The following is a 19,510-nucleotide window of genomic DNA, read 5'->3' on the forward strand; positions in this document are numbered from 1 at the left end:
AAATTGTGAGGGGCACATGACAGTTGTGCTGCCAACAGATTAAGATCAATGTGTGTGGCAGCTTCCACATAGCAAGTAGTCATGAATCTTTTGTGTGTTTTAATAAAGGATCCTGTACTTGCACGTAAATTCAGTATTTCACATTAAAGGCCTTCGTGTTGACTAATCACAGAAGGCCAAAGTGAGCAGAAATTCATTATTTCTTTGTCACCGGAGAAACATGGCCTTTTATCTTGCTGCCTCATCAAGACGTGTGTCAGAAGTTAATGGTATTAATGGGTGAAGTATTGACTCCACAAAAGGCAAAGACAAAACTCTCGTTGATTTCAATGGATCTGCCGCCTTTCATCTTCTTCAGAAATGGTGCCAATTTTGATGTCAGTGTACTTTCACAGAGCTACTCTGCCTACAGATACACAGAATTGTATCCCCCCGCTCCCCACCCCTCATTTAGGGAGGAAACAAAACTCTTGTTACTATTGTATGGTTTCTTGTCCTCATTCAAGGTCATGTTCAAAGGAAGTATTTCTTTTCAGAACAGAGAATAATAGAATCTATGCAGATTCAAAGATGAACCTATGACATCCAATTGATTCCATCCTCTGTTGTAGCTCACACCACTTATAGATAGATACATGTCCTCCAGCATCAGTATGTGATATGTATTGTCTGGCACTAAGATACACACCACTGGAAAGCAATATTTATTTTTAAAGGTATGTGATAGTTGTCCAGCAGCACGCATGCTGATCTATACACAGACCAGCATACTTCGAAAATCAACACACATCCTGCTTTAACATGATAATGCACATCTAAATCTGTGTGAAGCAGAGAATCCAGTTCTATATTTGGGGGAAACTGGTGTTGTTACGTTGTTTGTGTCTCCAGCCACTGATTGAAATCATCTTAAGTCGAAAGAAAATATGACTTAGATGCTGTTGACAGGCTAAGCATGGATGCTTACAAATGGCAGCCACACCTAGGCTGGAGTTAAAACGTTTCGGTCTTTTTAGGTTACCCAAAAGATAGAAATTGGCAGGCATTTACGTACAATATGGTGAATGAAAATCGGGGTTCTTAAATGCACAGGGGAGCCTACACAAGTAGCGCAAGCTCCCTGCTACAGATGGTCGCCTCCCAAGTCACGGAGGACAACCAGGAATGCGACAGGAGAAATGGGATGGATATTCTAATCCTTGCACCATGTGATGGAGGAACAGAGAGAGCCAGAGAGCAAGTTTCTATTAAAGGGGGCTACCGTGAGCAGAACACTGGCCATTCTTGACCATTAGAAAGTTTTCCCCATTCTGTTTCTGATTGTGGCAGAGCTCAGGGGAAATGAATGATGAGATTTGTAAAATGGATGACGTTCAAGCAAATTCACCCTTAGCATTGCTTTTCAGTACAGCAAAATTATGGTTCATAGAATCCCAGTGCCGTTGCCTTACAACTCAACACATGAAAGTGTGTAGCAGATTTCAGGGCTGGTCACTGTTTGGCAACTCTCTAGAATTATGTGTGAATGATTACAAAGGAAAGGGAATGATTTTGAAACCTGTGAGACACCAGCATCTCACAGCATGGCTATAGCTGACTTTGACTTCACATCTAGGACAAGATTTGCGATAAGTTCACAGATGGCCTTTCTGTGTTCTCCTTTTTCTTCTTTGGCTATGTAACTGTGTGAGAATGTGGTTGAATATGAAAAGATTTGATGAAATAAATCACAAGCAATAAAAGCTAGAGGTGAATAAATTTCTCTTGTTTACAGCCTTGTTGAAATGTAGCCCTGCCTAAGAGATGGATAATATAGTTTCAGGCACAGAGAACTAACTCTGCTCAATCAGTTATTTTAATGACTAATCCCGGTGCTAAACTTCCCACCACCATAGGATATGTGCAATATGATCCTTTGAGGCATCCTTCAAATGGTGAAGAAAGACTGGCTACAGAACCTTTAATATGTATATAATGTGTCTCGGCTTTGCCTTGCTTGCAGTTGGCTTCTGACTTTAATGATAGCTCGAGCTGGGTAATAACGTCTTCTTTGTGATTATTACTCCATGGCAAAATCTATTCTGGATGACTCAGAACATTAAAAAGTAGGCAGAGCTGTCCGTCCCAAGCTATTGCTCCATCACACTCATGCCACACAGCTGTGGAGAAATCAGTTTCCCAGGATGTTAAACAGCTCTTGGAAGCCAGGTGATGATTGGATTGGAAAGATACATCATTAGAAAGGCAATGATCAGATGGAAAATGTTGCAAGCCATGAGGCTGCAGTCCACAACCAATTATGAACCCAGCTTGAAGAAGAAGCTCCCAGGTGACTGTGGGTGTAAATCATGGTTTCCCGAACGTGGGTCTCCAGCTGTTTTTGGACTACAACTCCCATCACCCCTAGCTAGCAGGACTAGCGGTCAGGGATGATGGGAATTTTAATCCAAAAACAGCTGGAGACCCAAGTTTGGGAAAGCCTGGTGTAAATGAAGAAGGCCTACATATAAACTGGGTTTAAATCAATGAACTTTTGAGGTTTCCAAAGTCTGAAGTTGGAAACACACAGTAATCTCTTAAACTGCAGAGCAGGACTAGCCACTGTGATGCCCTCCACATGTTTTGACAGCAACTTCCACCATCTCTGACCGTTAGCCATGAGGCTGATGGGAGCTGGAGTTTACAATATCAGCGGGGTACCATGAGTGGTTGTAGTCCAGAAACATCTAGAGGGCCACAGGTTTCACATCCTTGTTCTATGACTTTTCCCAAGTAGACCCTTCTTCTTCAGGAGACCTTTGGTGATAACATCTCTTGGCAACATGAATGGTTCTACACTGACTCTGCACTACCCACCAGGCCTGTTGCTGCTTTTGCTCTTGAGGGCCAGCTGGTGAACAGCAAGAAATAGTGGGGTCAAGGTAGAGTGCAAATAGTGATCAGAGAGGTTGTTGGGGGCCAGGTGAGAGGTTTATGAGACCAGCTTATTTGAGTTGTCATAGGACAAGAGCAGATTCTTTCAGGTTGCCAGTTGGGGGTTCTCTGTGGGATTCCATGCCTCTTCCTCCAAGGAAGTCTCCCCAAGATCCTAGTCAGACAGGACCCTGACATTTGAGATATTTGTGCAAGGATGGCCAAAGTGGTACCTCTCAGGTGTTGTTGGAATGCTACTCTTCATTATCCCTGACCACTGAAAATGCTGGCTAGGGCTGATGGAGTTGTGATGAAGATGGCTACCCTTGTGTTTGTCACAATCAAGATTCAAATCCAATGAATTGACCCAAACTGTCGTATCTCATCAACAAACGTACCTGTGATGTGGAGTGTGCATACACCTAGCAAATTTTTTACACTATATAGCAATGCATCTCCTTTGCTTCTGCCCTGCACATAGACTCAAGCTGCACCAGAAGTTTGAAAAGATCTTGAGAATTTTCCTCCATTATTTCTGCTGTGGTTCTGTGGACCACCGGAAGGTTCATTATGGATCATCAATGGTCCACAGAATTACTTTTTTATGACGATCAGAGAGTTGATGCAGGTTGTAAATGTGAGGAAGTGATAGACATTCCATGCACTCTGATATCGGATGGATCTGTTGCGCCTCTTTCCACCTGCTGCATCAGTAAAATAACAACTCAGAATGTTTCACAGTCTGAAAAATGCAGAGAAGAGCAAGATTAAAGATATGGCAAGTTTTCCATACGTCAAAGCTTCTTCAAAATAATTTTCACTAGATTGGAATGAACTGAAAAGGGCACTTTTCAACTATACGAAGAGGCATTTTTATTAACCTTTACTTAAGAGAGAGAGAGAGCTATAGCAGATATATCTTAATATCAAATGTTCATCATTTAAAGACGTTTACCACCTGCATTTTTGTTGTTGTTGTTTCTTTCTTACTCCTCCCTTCTGCACCACTGCTTTGCATAACATCAAGCCTGTTGAAAGGTACTGGGAAACACAAAAGCTTGATCAATATTATATGACAATTATGGTTGGTCTTAATAATGTTTCAATTACTGAGGTATGTGGAGAAATTGATGTGATCTATCTATCTATCATCTATCTATCATCTATCTATCTATCTATCATCTATCTATCTATCATCTATCTATCTATCATCTATCTATCTATCTATCTATCTATCTATCTATCTATCTATCTATCTATCTATCTATATCATCTATCTATCTATCTATCTATCTATCTATCTATCTATCTATCTATCATCTATCATCTATCATCATCTATCATCTATCATCTATCTATCTATCTATCTATCTATCTATCTATCTATCTATCATCTATCTAATCTATCATCTATCTATCTATCTATCTATCTAACTAACTAACTAACTATCTATCTATCATCTTCTTTGCCCTACAATGCAAATGAGGGATTTCTCCAATGAAACGGATGCAATAGATGGGGGAGAGAAGGAGTGATTTGGAATACACAAAGACAGTTTGCCCCTCAAAATATTTCCTGTGGCAAGTCATGAAGGCTATACATTCTCGATAAGAGCACAGCATGTCTGGGGGAGGTAATCGCATCCCTAAGGAGTTCTTAAGATTGTGATGAATCCATCACAGTAGGGTTTAAGCATCCCCAGTGCTTGAGTAAAAATAAACCCAACCTGAAATTGTCCCTGCCATATATGTGCTGGCTGGATGTTTTGTCTGAAACTTCTGTTGAGCAATCAAATGGGGAAACAGTGTGCAATGATTATGTGTCAGCAGCACAGCAAGTTGGCTGAAATAGGGTGGCTTTTTATTCCTCCTCTTGAAAGCCGCTCTGCCACAGTGCACCTCAGACCCTTCTTACATGAACTTGAGTGGTGTAGTGGTTAAGAAGGGTGGACTCGTAATCTGGTGAACCGGGTTCGCGTCTCCGCTCCTCCACATGCAGCTGCTGGGTGACCTTGGGCCAGTCACACTTCTCTGAAGTCTCTCAGCCTCACTCACCTCACAGAGTGTTTGTTGTGGGGGAGGAAGGGAAAGGAGAATGTTAGCTGCTTTGAGACTCCTTAGGGTAGTGATAAAGTGGGATATCAAATCCAAACTCCTCCTCCTCCGTCTTCTTGGCAGCCTTGCTTGGGTAGCAATTGCATTGCTTGGGTAGCAATAGTCTCAGACCACGCAGCCACGTAATAAAATGCTGCTGTTTAGGGGTGGGAAACGATGTTCATTCCCTTCTGGGTAACCTTTCCAGGGCCACATCCCAGTGGTGGGCAGAGTCAGAAGCCCAGGATATGTCCCTGTTTTTACCAGAGAAATGTTGGAGGGTATGGAACAAGAAATGTCAATTTTGCCTTACAATCGGCTAGTTTCTACACAAACTTACACACCATTTCCTCCAACTAGGCAATTGAGAGCAATGACCCAAGTCCAAGGGCCCATTCCAGCCCGACAAATAACGGTTTGTGTTATTTGTGAAGAGTGTGGCCTGGAAAGAGTGCTGAGGGCTAGGTAGAGAGGCCCTTGGACCATGGCAACCAAGGGCTTATCTCTTTACTCTCCTGCCACAAATGGAATTAAAATCTGCCCGGCACTTGTGGACTGAAGCCTGAGGGAAAAGTTCCCATTGACACCAAAGGGTGTCACCAAACCCCACACACATGAGGAACTCAGATGGGCTTCTGTGTACAGTGGCGGGCTTTCAAATTTCAGTGGCCCCCTGTACGGCGCCAAAATTTGGTGCCTTCGTCACCTCTTGCCTTCCATTCTAAGTCATTGTTGTGGGAAATTTCCTTTCTGGGTGAAGAGTAAAGAAATAAGTGTTTACAGTGGAATCACCTTCCCCCATGCCTGTTATTTAATCAACCAAAACTTAACTAAACACTGCACGTTAAGCACAGCGAGATGCGTAGTTTGGCCAAGACTCAATTTTAGTCAATAAATATCTTGACTTCCTTTTCTTTTTTTTCTTTTTTTTTTTGAAAGCCTTGGCCTGTAACAATCCACATTCCCAGATTCTGCCCCCCCCCCGCCCCGGCAGATGATCAAAATCAATTTTGCATTTAACACTGTGTTGGCTTCTGCATTTCATTTAAATATCTTCAGGCAAAATGTGGGGAAATGTCCCGCTAATTCAGAGATGGCTATGACAGTCTGTATGGTTGACCTCCACACCCCACCTTAAATAAACGAGTACAGATGGTTCAGGATCAGTAACTTTCATATTGATGTGCTGATTTGGTATTAATGAAATATATATGTTAATGGAAAACTTATACCTGGCACAGATTTTTCTAGGTTTGTGTGTTTGGCATGGATGTGGCTTTCACCAGATGAAATTCTGAGCATGGGATCATCGAGTTCTCATGTCTCTGAATCTCAGTAGAAAATTCCTATTCTAAAGGGCTGTCATCAGAGGGAAAGGAGGAAATAATTATTTTTCCAGCTGTATCAGCTGTACCAGCAACTGGACTGGAAACAGCCTCCAACATTTTTCTGATGAAAAGAGGAACATCCCAAAATTTCTCTGATGAAAATAGGGATGTCCTAACATCTTTTCATATTGTTTTAAAGTTTAATGGAGATGTCTCATTTTGGGTGAAAATATTGCTGATTCAAAATAAGCCTACGCATGAGTGTATTCACAAAATATTGTGACATTCACCCACCAGTGGAATTGCCAGTCTCCTCACAGAGAAACGATCCCTGCTATTATTGTTCTGAGGTATTCAGGTGGGTGACAGGTGTTGTGTTTCCCACCATGTTCCTCCAGAGGAATCTGAAGTAACATTTTTTTTGGCCATAAAAGTTGGGTGGAAGGAGAGTGGAAATGGAAATATAGCTTTTGACAAAGCGCCAAGACTCTTTGGACAAAGCACAGCCTTCCACCTCACGTGAGGCCAACGAAGGAATCCGCTTTATTCCGTTGCTCTATCTAGCTCAGTATTGTCTACTCTGTTTTCAAGCAGAGGTCTTTTGCTACCTGGTCCTTTTAACTGGCGGTGTCCGCCATCGAAACCAGAACCTTATTCATTCAAAGCACCCTGCTCTTTCATTGAGATGCAGCCCCTTTGCAACGCAATGCCTCTCCTCAAATGTCTGTTCCATTGACAGTTTGTGGAAAACAACGATTAAATAAATAAAACATAATATTTAGAATTTGAAAGCAAATGGCCATGGCAGATAGCTATTATTTCATTCTTCAGGTGATCCTTCTTGGAACATGACTCAAGGAACAGAAGTTTCTGCTATATCAGCAACATTGTGAATGTGACTTGGGAAATCTCTGGATTCTAGTTGAAGAGGAGAGTCTCCCCATTATATCTTATCGTCCTTTCCAGTCAGGGGTTATAATGTTTTCTGTCTGATTGCTCGTGTTGTAGTACAGAAGTCTGAATCTGATTTTCTTTCATTCTCTTTTCTCTTTTCAATTCTAGGAAGCAGAATGTGCCTACACGTTATTTGTGGTGGCCATCTTTTGGCTCACAGAAGCATTACCCCTGGCTGTTTCCGCATTACTTCCTGCTTTAATGTTCCCATTGTTCGGAATTATGGCTTCCAAACAGGTAAATTTCCTGTTGTTGTTGTTGTTGTTGTTGTTGTTGTTGTTGTTGCTGTTGTTGTTGTTCCTCCTCCTCCTCCTCCTTTCCTTTCCCTTCCACTACCCCAACTGCCCATATATTTGATAGCCCAAATATCAAACCATTTGATTGCTTTATTTGCTTTCTTTAACGGTGAATTTATACAAATCCTAATGCCTCAAGGTAGGGACGCGGGTGGCGCTGTGGGTAAAACCTCAGCGCCTAGGACTTGCTGATCGTCAGGTTGGCAGTTCGAATCCCCGCGGCGGGGTGCGCTCCTGTTGCTCAGTCCCAGCGCCTGCCAACCTAGCAGTTTGAAAACACCTCCGGGTGCAAGTAGATAAATAGGGACCGCTTACCAGCGGGAAGGTAAACGGCGTTCCGTGTGTGCTGTGCTGGCTCACCAGATGCAGTTGTCACGCTGGCCACGTGACCCGGAAGTGTCTGCGGACAGCGCTGGCTTCCTGCCTATAGAGTGAGATGAGCGCACAACCCTAGAGTCTGGCAAGACTGGCCCGTACGGGCAGGGGTACCTCTACCTTTACCTTTAATGCCTCAAGGCCTTGGACACACTCAAAGCATCCCTACTGAGCCCATTCTGGTGGGCTGGGGAGACTGGTGCTGTCTAAAGGTACAGCAAGGGAATCACAACCACTATGCCTCTTGCTACCACTTTGAAACACAGGAGACAGCAGTGATGAAACCTGAAACTTGATTTCACATCCCATTTGCCCCTGAAACCCAATACAATCTGGGCCAAAAGTTCAGCTTTTCCAACTTTCTTCAACTCTCTTTATGGAAATGGCCTGCTCCTTTGCAGAACCCTTTCTGCACTGGAGAAATTCGTTTCAATCTCCTCTCATTCTTCTGAATTTCTTATGGCCCATCACCAGGCTGGCTCCCACCTCCTATGCCTTCCACCAACTCCCATTAGGCCCATCCAAGTCCAACTGTTGCACCAGATTTGTAGACATCTTGACTGGGCAAAGCTGGAGAATACGAAGAGGCGGGTGAACTCCATATTTTGGGTTTGCTGCTGGGACAGAGAGATGGTGCTAGAATCCAGGTGTTCCTCAGCATGGTGCTGTCCATGCCCACCCCCCTTGAAACACACCCCATGTTTAATTTTAGTTTAATTTTATTCCTCTAGTAACAGCAACTCCTGGTTTCAAGAGCAATCGTGAGGATTGAAGTCCCTGTTGCTTCTCTTTATACATCTAGGTGGCTTCATTCGTTTCGATTTTCCTCCACAAATTGTACAGCTCATTATTTTCCTGAGATGGAATCATGGTAGCTAAATAGCGCACATTTAGCTAAACAAAATGAATTTTGCTTTTAGGTGGCATCTGCTTATTTCAAAGATTTTCATCTGCTATTAACGGGAGTGATTTGTTTGGCAACGTCAATAGAGAAATGGAATTTGCACAAGAGAATTGCCTTGAAAATGGTGATGCTGGTGGGTGTTAACCCTGCATGGTATGTAGCATACTGACAAAAGAAACTGATATACTGAAAACCCCTTTGGCTCTGTTGTGCAAGTAGACTTGCCAGCTCTTTTCTTCACCTATCCTTTATAAAACTGCACAATAAGAAGAAATTCCGCAGATGCTACACTCCCCAGCACTGTAGCTCCCTAGCAATAATAGCAGCTTCACCTGTTGGAATTTTCAGTGTTATGTAATTGTGATTGGAGCACAACAATTCAAGTAGCAACTTTTGGGCAAGTTGGGCGGGTTTGTGTGCAAAGTATCACAAAGTATATGGTGTGTGTGTGGGAGGAGTAGAGGGGCTGTTTCACCAGGTGCAAAATTTTGGGTGTGTGTGTGCAAAATTTCAAAAGAAAAATAAACTGCTTTGAGGGTGTGTGTTTTAAACCAATCAAGCAGTGTAAGAATTTCATGAACTAAACAATAACAATAAAATAAATGGCCACCACTGGTCTCCCATCCCCAGCTTTTCTCTCACTGCTGGGAAGACCCTTCCCCACCTCCATCACTGCTGCCCGGCCCTGATAGGAACCACAGGAACCCTAACCCTTGCCCCAGGCACTGGCAACCCATGCTACACCACTGCCATTTACAAGCCATAATTACAGTTTTATTTGGCTGCTAAAGAGATTTGCTAAGGCCAGCCTTTTGCCAAAATTGAATTATACATATCGTTGGGATGAGAAGACGAGTTTTACACGAAACACTTCTGTTATTGGCAATAGTGGCGCACGGCTCAGAACAAAATAGCAGATGAATTTGTGAACAGCTCTGACTCATACTTCTTAATGACTGGTATTAAGCAACTGAGAGATCTTTCGTACATTATCTCATCGTTAGTATTCCATCCAAAGCTGAGGTAGTGCTAAGCAGTTTTATTGCAGACAGATAGGAAGACTAAGCCCACCCCTTCCACCCCCCCCCCCAAATATTGCTGACAGCTGTTACAAACGAGAAGACAGGAGAAATGAAATGTCATGTTGTGCTCCTTTTTATTGTTCGTAAGGGGTCAGGTAGCCCCTGTCAATCCAATCAGCAAGACCAAAAGCAGTTTGCCAGCATTGCAGGCTTTTTGGTTCTTGAATTGTCAGATGCTGCTGTGAAAGGGGAAGCAAGGAGTTGTCAGTTTCTCACTTGATGATGGTAAATTAGCACAGTTAGGGAAAGCAGAATGGGTGAAACGGGAAACCTCAGTGAACCTTGGAGACCCTGAGGACCATGCTTGTGTGTACATCCCTGCCTGCAAGACTGATCACAGTTTTGGTTTGGAGTATCATTATTTCTTCACCTAATAAGATCTCATCATGATCGTAAGACGCCAAAGAGCCAAACCTGGCCATTAGGAGTAACTAGAAAGCTAAGATAGGAGATGGGAAAGAGATGATGAAGCCATCCATTCCGTAAATATGGAATCCACAAATATATCTTACCTAACCTCTTCATTGATAGTCTGGCTGGTTTCACAAGACGCAGGGAGGGCAGAGGAAAGCCAGAGAAAAGCCCAGCACATGAACAGATCAAGGCTGATTTCACAGTGTATGTGTGTGTGTGTGTGTGTTTTCTAAGCCCACAGCAAGATGTCAACAGTGCTGTGAGGAGGGTGTAGACTGTTGCTTCAGATTTTGGCACTGCAATTGAACGTGCCCATCAAATGATGAGTGGATTACCTTGGTTCCAGACTGCTCTCTTATGGGTTTGCTCATTCTTTCCTCTGATTTAACATGGGCATTTTCTAAAATTAATTCTGGAAAGGGCATAGTTTGCTGTAGCTTTAATTTTTTCCCCATTTGTTCCCATCGCTTTTCCATCTTTCTTACTGATCTGTGCAAGCAATCCAATGGATGAGCACCCCTTTTCACTGTTTTAGCAATATGCACAAGCGGTGGGTGGGGTGAGAATTAAGAAGATTAAAGAACCAACAGAAAGAAATTAAAACTGTGGCAGGCTAAGCATTTGCAGTGGCCTCTATGGAGCCTGAAAATAAAAATAGAAGATGGCAGCTTCCTTGGGCATTGGTGTGGCTTGCAAACTAGACCAGATGATTCAGAAACCCAGAAACCAGAAAGAAATTTGGATGGGGAGAATTTTGTAAGCATGCCTGCCTGCCACCCAGTGGTCACCTGGCCTCCTGTAATAATATATTGTACTTTAATACGCAAACACTGTTTTTGTTTTTAAAAAACAAGAACAGCAAAATAATTATCCTTATTACTACTTCATCAGGCAGGCCACTGTTGCCATTTGGCTTAAAAGGGAAAATGAAGACTGAGAATGTTTGTTATCTTCACCGCTTGCAAAGCCACCTGTGTGGCAGACAGCAGTTTAGCAGGTGAAGCTTTTCCTGAAATGGTGGTGCAATTAGTTTCACTTGATGTCATTCTCCTATAACACAATATCAATAATAGGTAAAGGTAAAGGGACCCCTGACCGTTAGGTTTAGTCGCAGACTACTCTGGGGTTGTGGCGCTCATCTCGCTTTACTGGCAGCGCATGGAAACGCTGTTTACCTTCCCGCTGGAGCGGTACCTATTTATCTACTTGCACTTTGTGCTTTTGAACTGCTAGGTTGGCAGGAGCTGGGACAGAGCAACGGAAGCTCACCCTGTCGCGGGGATTCAAACCGCTGACCTACTGATCGGCAAGCTCTGTGGTTTAACCCACAGCACCACCCACGTCCCTTAATGTTAAGCATACTGGAACCCTAAAATAGGCAACGGTACTCAAGAGTTGCCTCAGACTTGAACCAAGTACTCAAGTACCAAGTACCAGACTTGAACCAAGTACTCAAGTACCAAGTACTCAGACTTGAACGGTACTCAAGAGTTGCCTCAGACTTGAACCAAGAAGCAAGTCAAACAGCAATTCCATTAATTTAACATCTGCATGATGTTTAATGGCATGCAAAATATGCAATGCTGAAGTTAAATAGGCTGGTGGCTCCATGTAAATTCCTCCTACAGGTAATTGTTGACCCTCCAAAAGTACCCTTTGAGCTGGGTGTTATCCCAGTTGCACTGAAACAGCAATATTATCTTGACAGATAATATGTCAAGTTAAGATAAGAAAGTGTTTTCTATCACTTTCTGAGATGATTGTTTTTCGCTCTTTATAGCTGCTGTCCCAAACCAGGTGCTCTTCCTGTTATGGGGCTCCAACTCTCATAATTCTAAACCATTGTTTATGCTGGCTGGTGCACATCGGTTTTTATTGCCAAACAACATCACAGGCAGAGGAAGGCTGCTGTGTCTGTTCAGCTGGGTTATGTCATTTCATGTCATAGTGTCATTATAGCAGCAAGTAACCTGAGATGTGCACCCAAAAATTCCCTGCAGAGTCACATCATAATGGCATGTGATCCAAGAGGGCAGCCTCCTTCTCATTTGTGAAATAGCAAGAGATTTTGAGGGAAATGTCTCAGATCTTGTAGATGTCTTAGCCCAGTTCTGCTCAGAATTTACATCCAGCTTACCTGGGCCAACAATACTGAAACCTTTCCTAGTGATAAATGAAGCCATCTGCATGGATTTCAAATGGTTGTAGGAAGAGTGGATGAAGGGAAACTGAGGTGGAATCGTCTTTTGAAATCCGCTTTAGAACAAGGATCATCAGTCAGTTTTCAAACCGCAAATAATTTTACACTCTGTGTACATAATGATCATTTCAATGCTGGTTTATAAATTGTTTGCTATCAAAAAGAGATTGCAATAAAGCAAATCCTTTATTTCCCCTTTCTTCTTTTTTTGAAGAATTCTTTTTCTTCTCTGTAGGCAGTTTCTGTCCCTCCCCCTCCCCACCCTTAAAAATAAACAAATCAGTTTACAGTGGTACCTCTAGTTATGTACTTAATTAGTTCCGGAGGTCCGTTCTTAACCTGAAACTGTTCTTAACCTGAAGCACCACTTTAGCTAATGGGGCCTCCCGCTGTCACCGCACTGCCGCCACATGATTTCTGTTCTCATCCTGAAGCAAAGTTCTTAACCCGAGGTACTATTTGTGGGTTAGCGGAGTCTGTAACCTGAAGTGTATGTAACCAGAAGCGTATGTAACCCAAGGTGCCACTGTATTAGAATCTCCCATTCCACTATAGGACTGGCTAGCTAACAAGTGCATTCATATATCCGGTGAGGTTCCCGGTTCCTGTTCAAGGCCCTGGCCCCTAAAGGTCACTGAGGTCACTCTCCCACAGAGGCCAGACTGCTTCTAACCTCCCCACAAATGCCCTACAACTATCATCTACTGAATTGCAGAGACAAGTAGGACTCTGCTTTCAAAAAGCCCAAACCAGCATATGCAATGAGAAATGGCTTCCTAGAATCCCCCATTTTATGTGTGTAGGGGAAAGAACACAGAACAAGGCATTGCAGTAAAATAATAAATAATGCTTCTATTTAACACCTTTGCCCAGGGATGCAGAGCATGCAGGTGTAGCTGAACTACAGCTCCCATCATCCCTGATCTTTGGCCATTCTGGATGGGGCTGATGGGAGTTGGAGTCCAGCAACACCTGGCGGGCCACGGGTTCCCCATCCCTGACAAAACAAAGCACACTGATTTCCCTCTTCAGCAGTTATCCTGACCCACCAGTCTTTTCTCCTCTCTCCTTCCTATCCACTCACTCCTCTCTTTATGCAAAGTCTGGGGAGCCAGTGTGGTGTAGTGGTTAAGAGCGGTAGTCTCGTAATCTGGGGAACCGGGTTCGCATCTCCGCTCCTCCACATGTAGCTGCTGGGTGACCTTGGGATAGTCACACTTCTCTGAAGTCTCTCAGCCCCACTCACCTCACAGAGTGTTTGTTGTGGGGGAGGAAGAAAAAGGAGAATGTTAGCCACTTTGAGACTCCTTAGGGTAGTGATAAATTGAGATATCAAATCCAAACTTCTCCTCTTCGAGTGTCATTCTCAGATGACTTTCTCCACCTTTTACTCACCCTGACTCCACTCAGCATCTCAGCATCACAGCATCACATTCCACTACTATAAATCATCCTTGTCTTCATTCTTTTGTTACATACACACAGCAGTAGCGTATTTCCCCCCTCAAAAGAGAGGGGGAGGAGAAGTACAGAATTTGCCTTCTTATGAGATGTTTACATCCCCTATTCTTGCTTATGAAATCCGGTCATATCCAGATACCTACTAAAATTTGCAAAGTTGCCTTTGCCTAGTTCTAGAAATTACAAATCCCAGGAAGGACTGGATTTCATAACCTTTTTTTTTATATATATATAAATTTTTATTGATTTTCCATAGATAAAAAGAAACAAAACAAAAACATTAACAAACACAAAATCGACTTCCCCATACCACCCCTTTTCTGCATCCTTGTTTCAAAGTTTTTCAGCAACCCTTTCGTCATAAACTTATTTTATGTTTCATAAATTTAACTTCCTTAAGTTATTAAAACAGCTGTAGTTCTTTATCTCTTATTTCCCTGATCTTCTAGTTTTCATCCAAATTATAACAATTTTTAAGGTAAACTTTAAATTTACTCCAATCATCATCCACCGCCTCCTTTCCCCGGTCTCGAATTCTGCCAGTCATCTCCGCCAGTCCCATGTAGTCAATCACCTTCGTCTGCCATTCTTCCACTGGATTTCATAACCTTATCCCGAAAGTGGAAGAAGCATGGACAGGTGATCTGCCAATTTCAGCACCTTTGTGTTTCTCACTTTTCAAATCTTAAGTTTACACGATGAGTTTGTATTATATTTAAAGTATGGCTTTTTGTATGCCCCCCATACATACTTTTTGTATGCAATTTTGCCTAATTTCTGCATTTTTGCCATGTCCCCTGATAATATAAATTTTTACTTATTAATAATATACCCCACTTTTCACGTCATTTAGGTTTCTAAGTGGCTTTTAAAATTTATTTTTGCTAAAAAACAAAGAAGTATGAATTGTTTGGTTGGATAAATACATCATTTGGAGAAGTGAACAGGTTGGATTTCTCCCCCGTTCCTGGAAGAAGCAAGGATGTTGCCTCTGGCAAGATTTTGCTAAACTGGCAAAAGGCTGAGAGCTCTGTTCCAGACCAAAGTTTTTGTAGGAGGATTGAAATTGCCTCAAATTTATTTGCAGGACATTTTGACCATCACATTCAGAACTTCAGAATTATCATTAATAGTCTATGTTTAGTCTGACCTTAAAATAAATAAACTGGTTCAATTGGGCTCATCTAGAGCCTTTTGCAATAATGACTATCATCCATTTAATAAGAGGTAGGCATAATAGGCAGAAATTATCCAGAACCGAAATGTAACCTGATCACAATTTGGTGCCCCTATAATGTAGGAGCAAGCAGAGGAGACGAGATTTCATCAGCCAGGATGTGGGTCATGCCACCCAAATAACTTGTAAAGGCATTTTGCATTTTTCAAGGAGCCTGCCCTTACCTGAAGTAATCATTAACATTTATGCAATGCTTTCCATCCACACCGATTCCAAAGGTCTCTGCAATCTTTGTAAAAATTATCCATTCTAGGACCACTTGTTGCGAAGTAAAAATGGTGTAGGTGATGCATGTACCTCGTAGTCGTTTCTTACGTAGGCAAGGTTGTGCTTTCACAAGTTAAAGTTTGACCAAATCATTTTTCGCCATCTCCAGCACTGTGCTGTGGGAGCAACTTCAACGAAGTATGCAAGGTTACCAAGTTGGCAGCGTCAAAGAAATGAGTATCCCATTTGGAATGGTTTGGGGCACATGGCAGCAGAACGGAATTGGCAGTGAAATCTTGGTGAGGAAAGAGGAACGGATACTAATCTATCCAGAAGACCTAATAGCATTGCTGAAGATAGCTGATCCCTTTAATATCCACTTGAGTCTCTCCTGGTATGTTCACCCCCTAGATAATAAGGTGGAGAGCCTCCTCTTTGGTGGCCCCATGGTGATGGAATTCTCTTCCACTGGACCAGTGTGAAATTTCTACATTGCAGATTTTTGGGCTGGCCCTGAAGACCATCCCCACACCCCTTCCAAGATTAATGTTTATTAGATGGGTACCGGTCTGAGTTTTGCTGTTTCCAGGGTGTGTGTGTGTGTGGAGTGATTGTTTGAAGTTTTAAAATGATGCTCATTTTCTTTTGTTGTTTTGGAAGTTTGCCCAGAGAAGCAGCCTAAAAATAAAATAGAAATGGCTGGAGAATCTTTCCAGAAAAGGCTTGCTTGGATGGGGGTGCAAGGAGGAGAGAAGCTGAAGCAGCAGAGAGCAGGCAGAAGGAAAACAAAATAGAAAGAGAAACTTATACTGGGCTAAAAAGGTAAAGGGACCCCTGACCATTAGGTCCGGTCGTGACTGACTCTGGGGTTGTGGCGTTCATCTTGCTTTATTGGCCAAGTGAGCCGGCGTACAGCTTCCGGGTCATGTGGCCGGCATGACTAAGCTGCTTCTGGCGAACCAGAGCAGCGCACGGAAACACCGTTTACCTTCCCACAGGAGTGGTACCTATTTATCTACTTGCACTTTGACGTGCTTTCGAACTGCTAGGTTGGCAGGAGCTGGGACCGAGCAACAGGAGCTCACCCCGTCGTGGGATTCGAACCGCCAACCTTCTGATCGGCAAGTCCTATGCTCTGTGGTTTAACCCACAGCGCCACTGGGCTACAACAACCATAAATCCTAGTCATTGGCCATGCTGGTTAGCGATCATGGAACTCCAGCATCTTATGAAGGCTACAGATTCCCTACCCTGTTACACAGCAAGAACATGGAGTCAGTGAAAGTATAGTTCCAAGTTGCACATGTGGAGTGACTATTGCAAAGGAATGAATCAGGGCACTGGTTTGGGGAGTAAAGTAGATCCCCATTTAGCACTGTACTGCTGCCACACATACAATTGGAAACTGAGAGTGCAGATTCCGTGCAACTGTTTTTCAGTGCCTACCTGTGTGGAGATAAACTGTCTGTTGGTTAGAGAAGAAAACATCAGCTTACCTGGAAGGACTTTGAGCCAGCAAGCTAATTGGGAATCTGATGCACTGAACTAATTTAGGATGTTCTAATGAGACTTGTCCAAGTAGCCATGCATTTTACACATCATAAATCATGAAGACACAGCCCTGGTCCCAGAGTGTCATAATATACGAGAGGAGTCCATTGTACAACCTGCTGTCCTTCGAAAAGCCTTTTTCACAGCAAAAAACAACAACCATCAATTGGTGAAACTACAATTTTATAAATTTTCATAATTTGTTTTAATTATTGCCTTTACCAGAATGTACTCCATAACTATGCAGTTAGTTGGGGTGTGATCTAGGGCATTTTTACCAGAGAAAGTTTACAAGGCCGTTTTTTTTATTGTCTGAATAGATTGAACCATCTCTCCTAAAGATGAGCTCCATGGCCTGGTCCTTTGAGGTCTTGTCATCCATTTTCTTTGTAACGGTGCCTCTCTGCAGATGTTACTAAGCTAAAACTCCCAACAGCCAATGGCTAAGGAAGATAAGAGTTGTAGTTCAGTAACATCTGAAGGGCCAAAGGTTCTCTACACCTGCCCTACATCTTATTATATTGTTCCTCCCATTGTTGATTTTAATTGGATGGGTGCATAATCTCTGGTTCCTGAGTATGGAAGGGCAAAGAAGGTTATTCTGGAGCTTGACCATGTGAGCATAGGGAAGGGTTGCAGCTCAGTGAGAAGCACATGATGTGGAAGCACCCAGGTTCAGGAAAATACTCTGTCTGAAACCCTAGAGAGCCAATACTAGCTACTATAAACTCAAGACTGACTTAGATGGACCAGTAGTCTGACTTGAGATAAAACAGTTGTTCTAACGTTCCCTTACAAGACTCCTATGACACTGGAGTGGCTGAAAATGCTGTGTTAACACATGTATGTTGCAAGGAACTTGATAACCCTGCTTCATTCATCTGCTGTATGTGTGTGTGTGCGTGTGTGTGTGTGTGTGTGTGTGTGTGTGTGTGTGACAGCAACTGGTGGGCCTGGAGTATATTATTTACCCCTGAATCAACTTTCAGCTCAGTATAGCCTGTTGACTAAAGTAAGTAGCACAGGTGTGCCGTGTCTGGATTTATTTTCCGGGAATTATTTATTTGTGTATGTATTTTTACACCGCCTTGCTTATAGCATCCCAAGGGAATGCACATCAGAAGAGAGTTGATGATATTTTAAAGGAGTTAAAACATTTAAACAGTAATAACTTTTTCAAAAAATAATAATAATACAGCAGCAATCTGGGGCAAATTAACATTAATCAGGGACTAAGCCTCAGTGGAGGGACGCGGGTGGCGCTGTGGGTTAAACCACAGACCCTAGGACTTGCTGATCAGAAGGTCAGAGGTTTGAATCCCCGCGACGGGGTGAGCTCCCGCTGCTCGGTCCCTGCTTCTGCCAACCTAGCAGTTCGAAAGCATGTCAAAGTGCAAGTAAATAAATAGGTACCGCTCCGGCGGGAAGGTAAACGGCACTTCCGTGCGCTTCTCTGGTTCGCCAGAAGCGGCTTAGTCATGCTGGCCACATGACCCGGAAGCTGTAAGCCGGCTCCCTCGGCCAATAAAGCGAGATGAGCGCCGCAACCCCAGAGTCGGCCACGACTGAACCTAATGGTCAGGGGTCCCTTTACCTTTACCTTTAAGCATCAGTGGAAGCCTGAGAACACAGTTAAATCTTTGAAAGGCACCAAAACACCAGCCGTGGTTGGCACATGTCTGAGCTCAAGTAGTTCCACATTGTGGAAAACTTCATTTGGTAGCAAACTTGTTAACTCAAGCTCTTTCATGAAGATGATAACTCAGTCTCATTCTGATGGCAAAGAACCATTCCTTTGTTTTAAGCTGAGGGCTGATTGTAGAGTAATACACGGAGGTGCTTCTCCTTTCAGGCTCACCCTTGGCTTCATGATCAGCTGTGCCTTCCTGTCTATGTGGCTTAGCAACACCTCCGCTGCTGCTATGGTGATGCCCATCGTAGAGGCAGTGGCTCAGCAAATCATCAGTGCTGAAGCTGAAGTGGATGGCCTGGAAATGACTCACGCAAATGGAGCCACCAATCACGCGTTGGAACTCGATGGTACGCAGGGATGTTGGACGTTTCCCACCTTTACCTTCCCTGGGGAAAGACCAGCTAAACTGAAGCCCTCATATTCAACTTTTCACCTCTCTCCCTCTCTCTTTTAAAACAGAAGATATTGATGAATGCAAAGCGGTTGGCTGGAAAGAGAAAACAAAGCAATTTAATGGGTAAAATTTATTTTTGATCACGTATATTATATCAGTTTGCTCAAGCACAGCAGATCACTTATAAACTCTGCATGTTTCTTTTTTCCAGATACAGCAACGGGTCTGCTCATGTGGTTCACACTGTGTGCAAGATTGAGAAGGAAAAGGTATTTCATAAGCAATCGTGGCATTTTAATTTTGAAATTATGGTTTGATTTCAGCCTAGTAGGTCAGGGTCACTAATTTCTCTAGGTCCATTGACACATTTGGATTTTGGAGAGAGTGTTGTGGGCACAACCCTCTCT

The 19,510-nt window shown here is 43.1% G+C and overlaps 1 protein-coding gene across 1 annotated transcript in view; it reads left to right on the top strand.

Moving 5' to 3' along the window:
- The window catches only part of SLC13A1 (solute carrier family 13 member 1), an 85,236-nt gene that overhangs the window by 36,590 nt on the left and 29,136 nt on the right, over positions 1-19,510 (top strand). Inside the window, exons 3-7 of the mRNA XM_028746955.2 lie at positions 7,398-7,526; positions 8,881-9,017; positions 18,869-19,056; positions 19,169-19,226; positions 19,315-19,372. Of these exons, the coding sequence (XP_028602788.2) occupies positions 7,398-7,526; positions 8,881-9,017; positions 18,869-19,056; positions 19,169-19,226; positions 19,315-19,372 (570 nt within the window). The remainder of the gene's footprint in view (positions 1-7,397; positions 7,527-8,880; positions 9,018-18,868; positions 19,057-19,168; positions 19,227-19,314; positions 19,373-19,510) is intronic.

The sequence above is a fragment of the Podarcis muralis genome, chromosome 10 (assembly GCF_964188315.1).
Source record: "Podarcis muralis chromosome 10, rPodMur119.hap1.1, whole genome shotgun sequence".
In the NCBI taxonomy this organism is placed as follows: Eukaryota; Metazoa; Chordata; class Lepidosauria; order Squamata; family Lacertidae; genus Podarcis; species Podarcis muralis.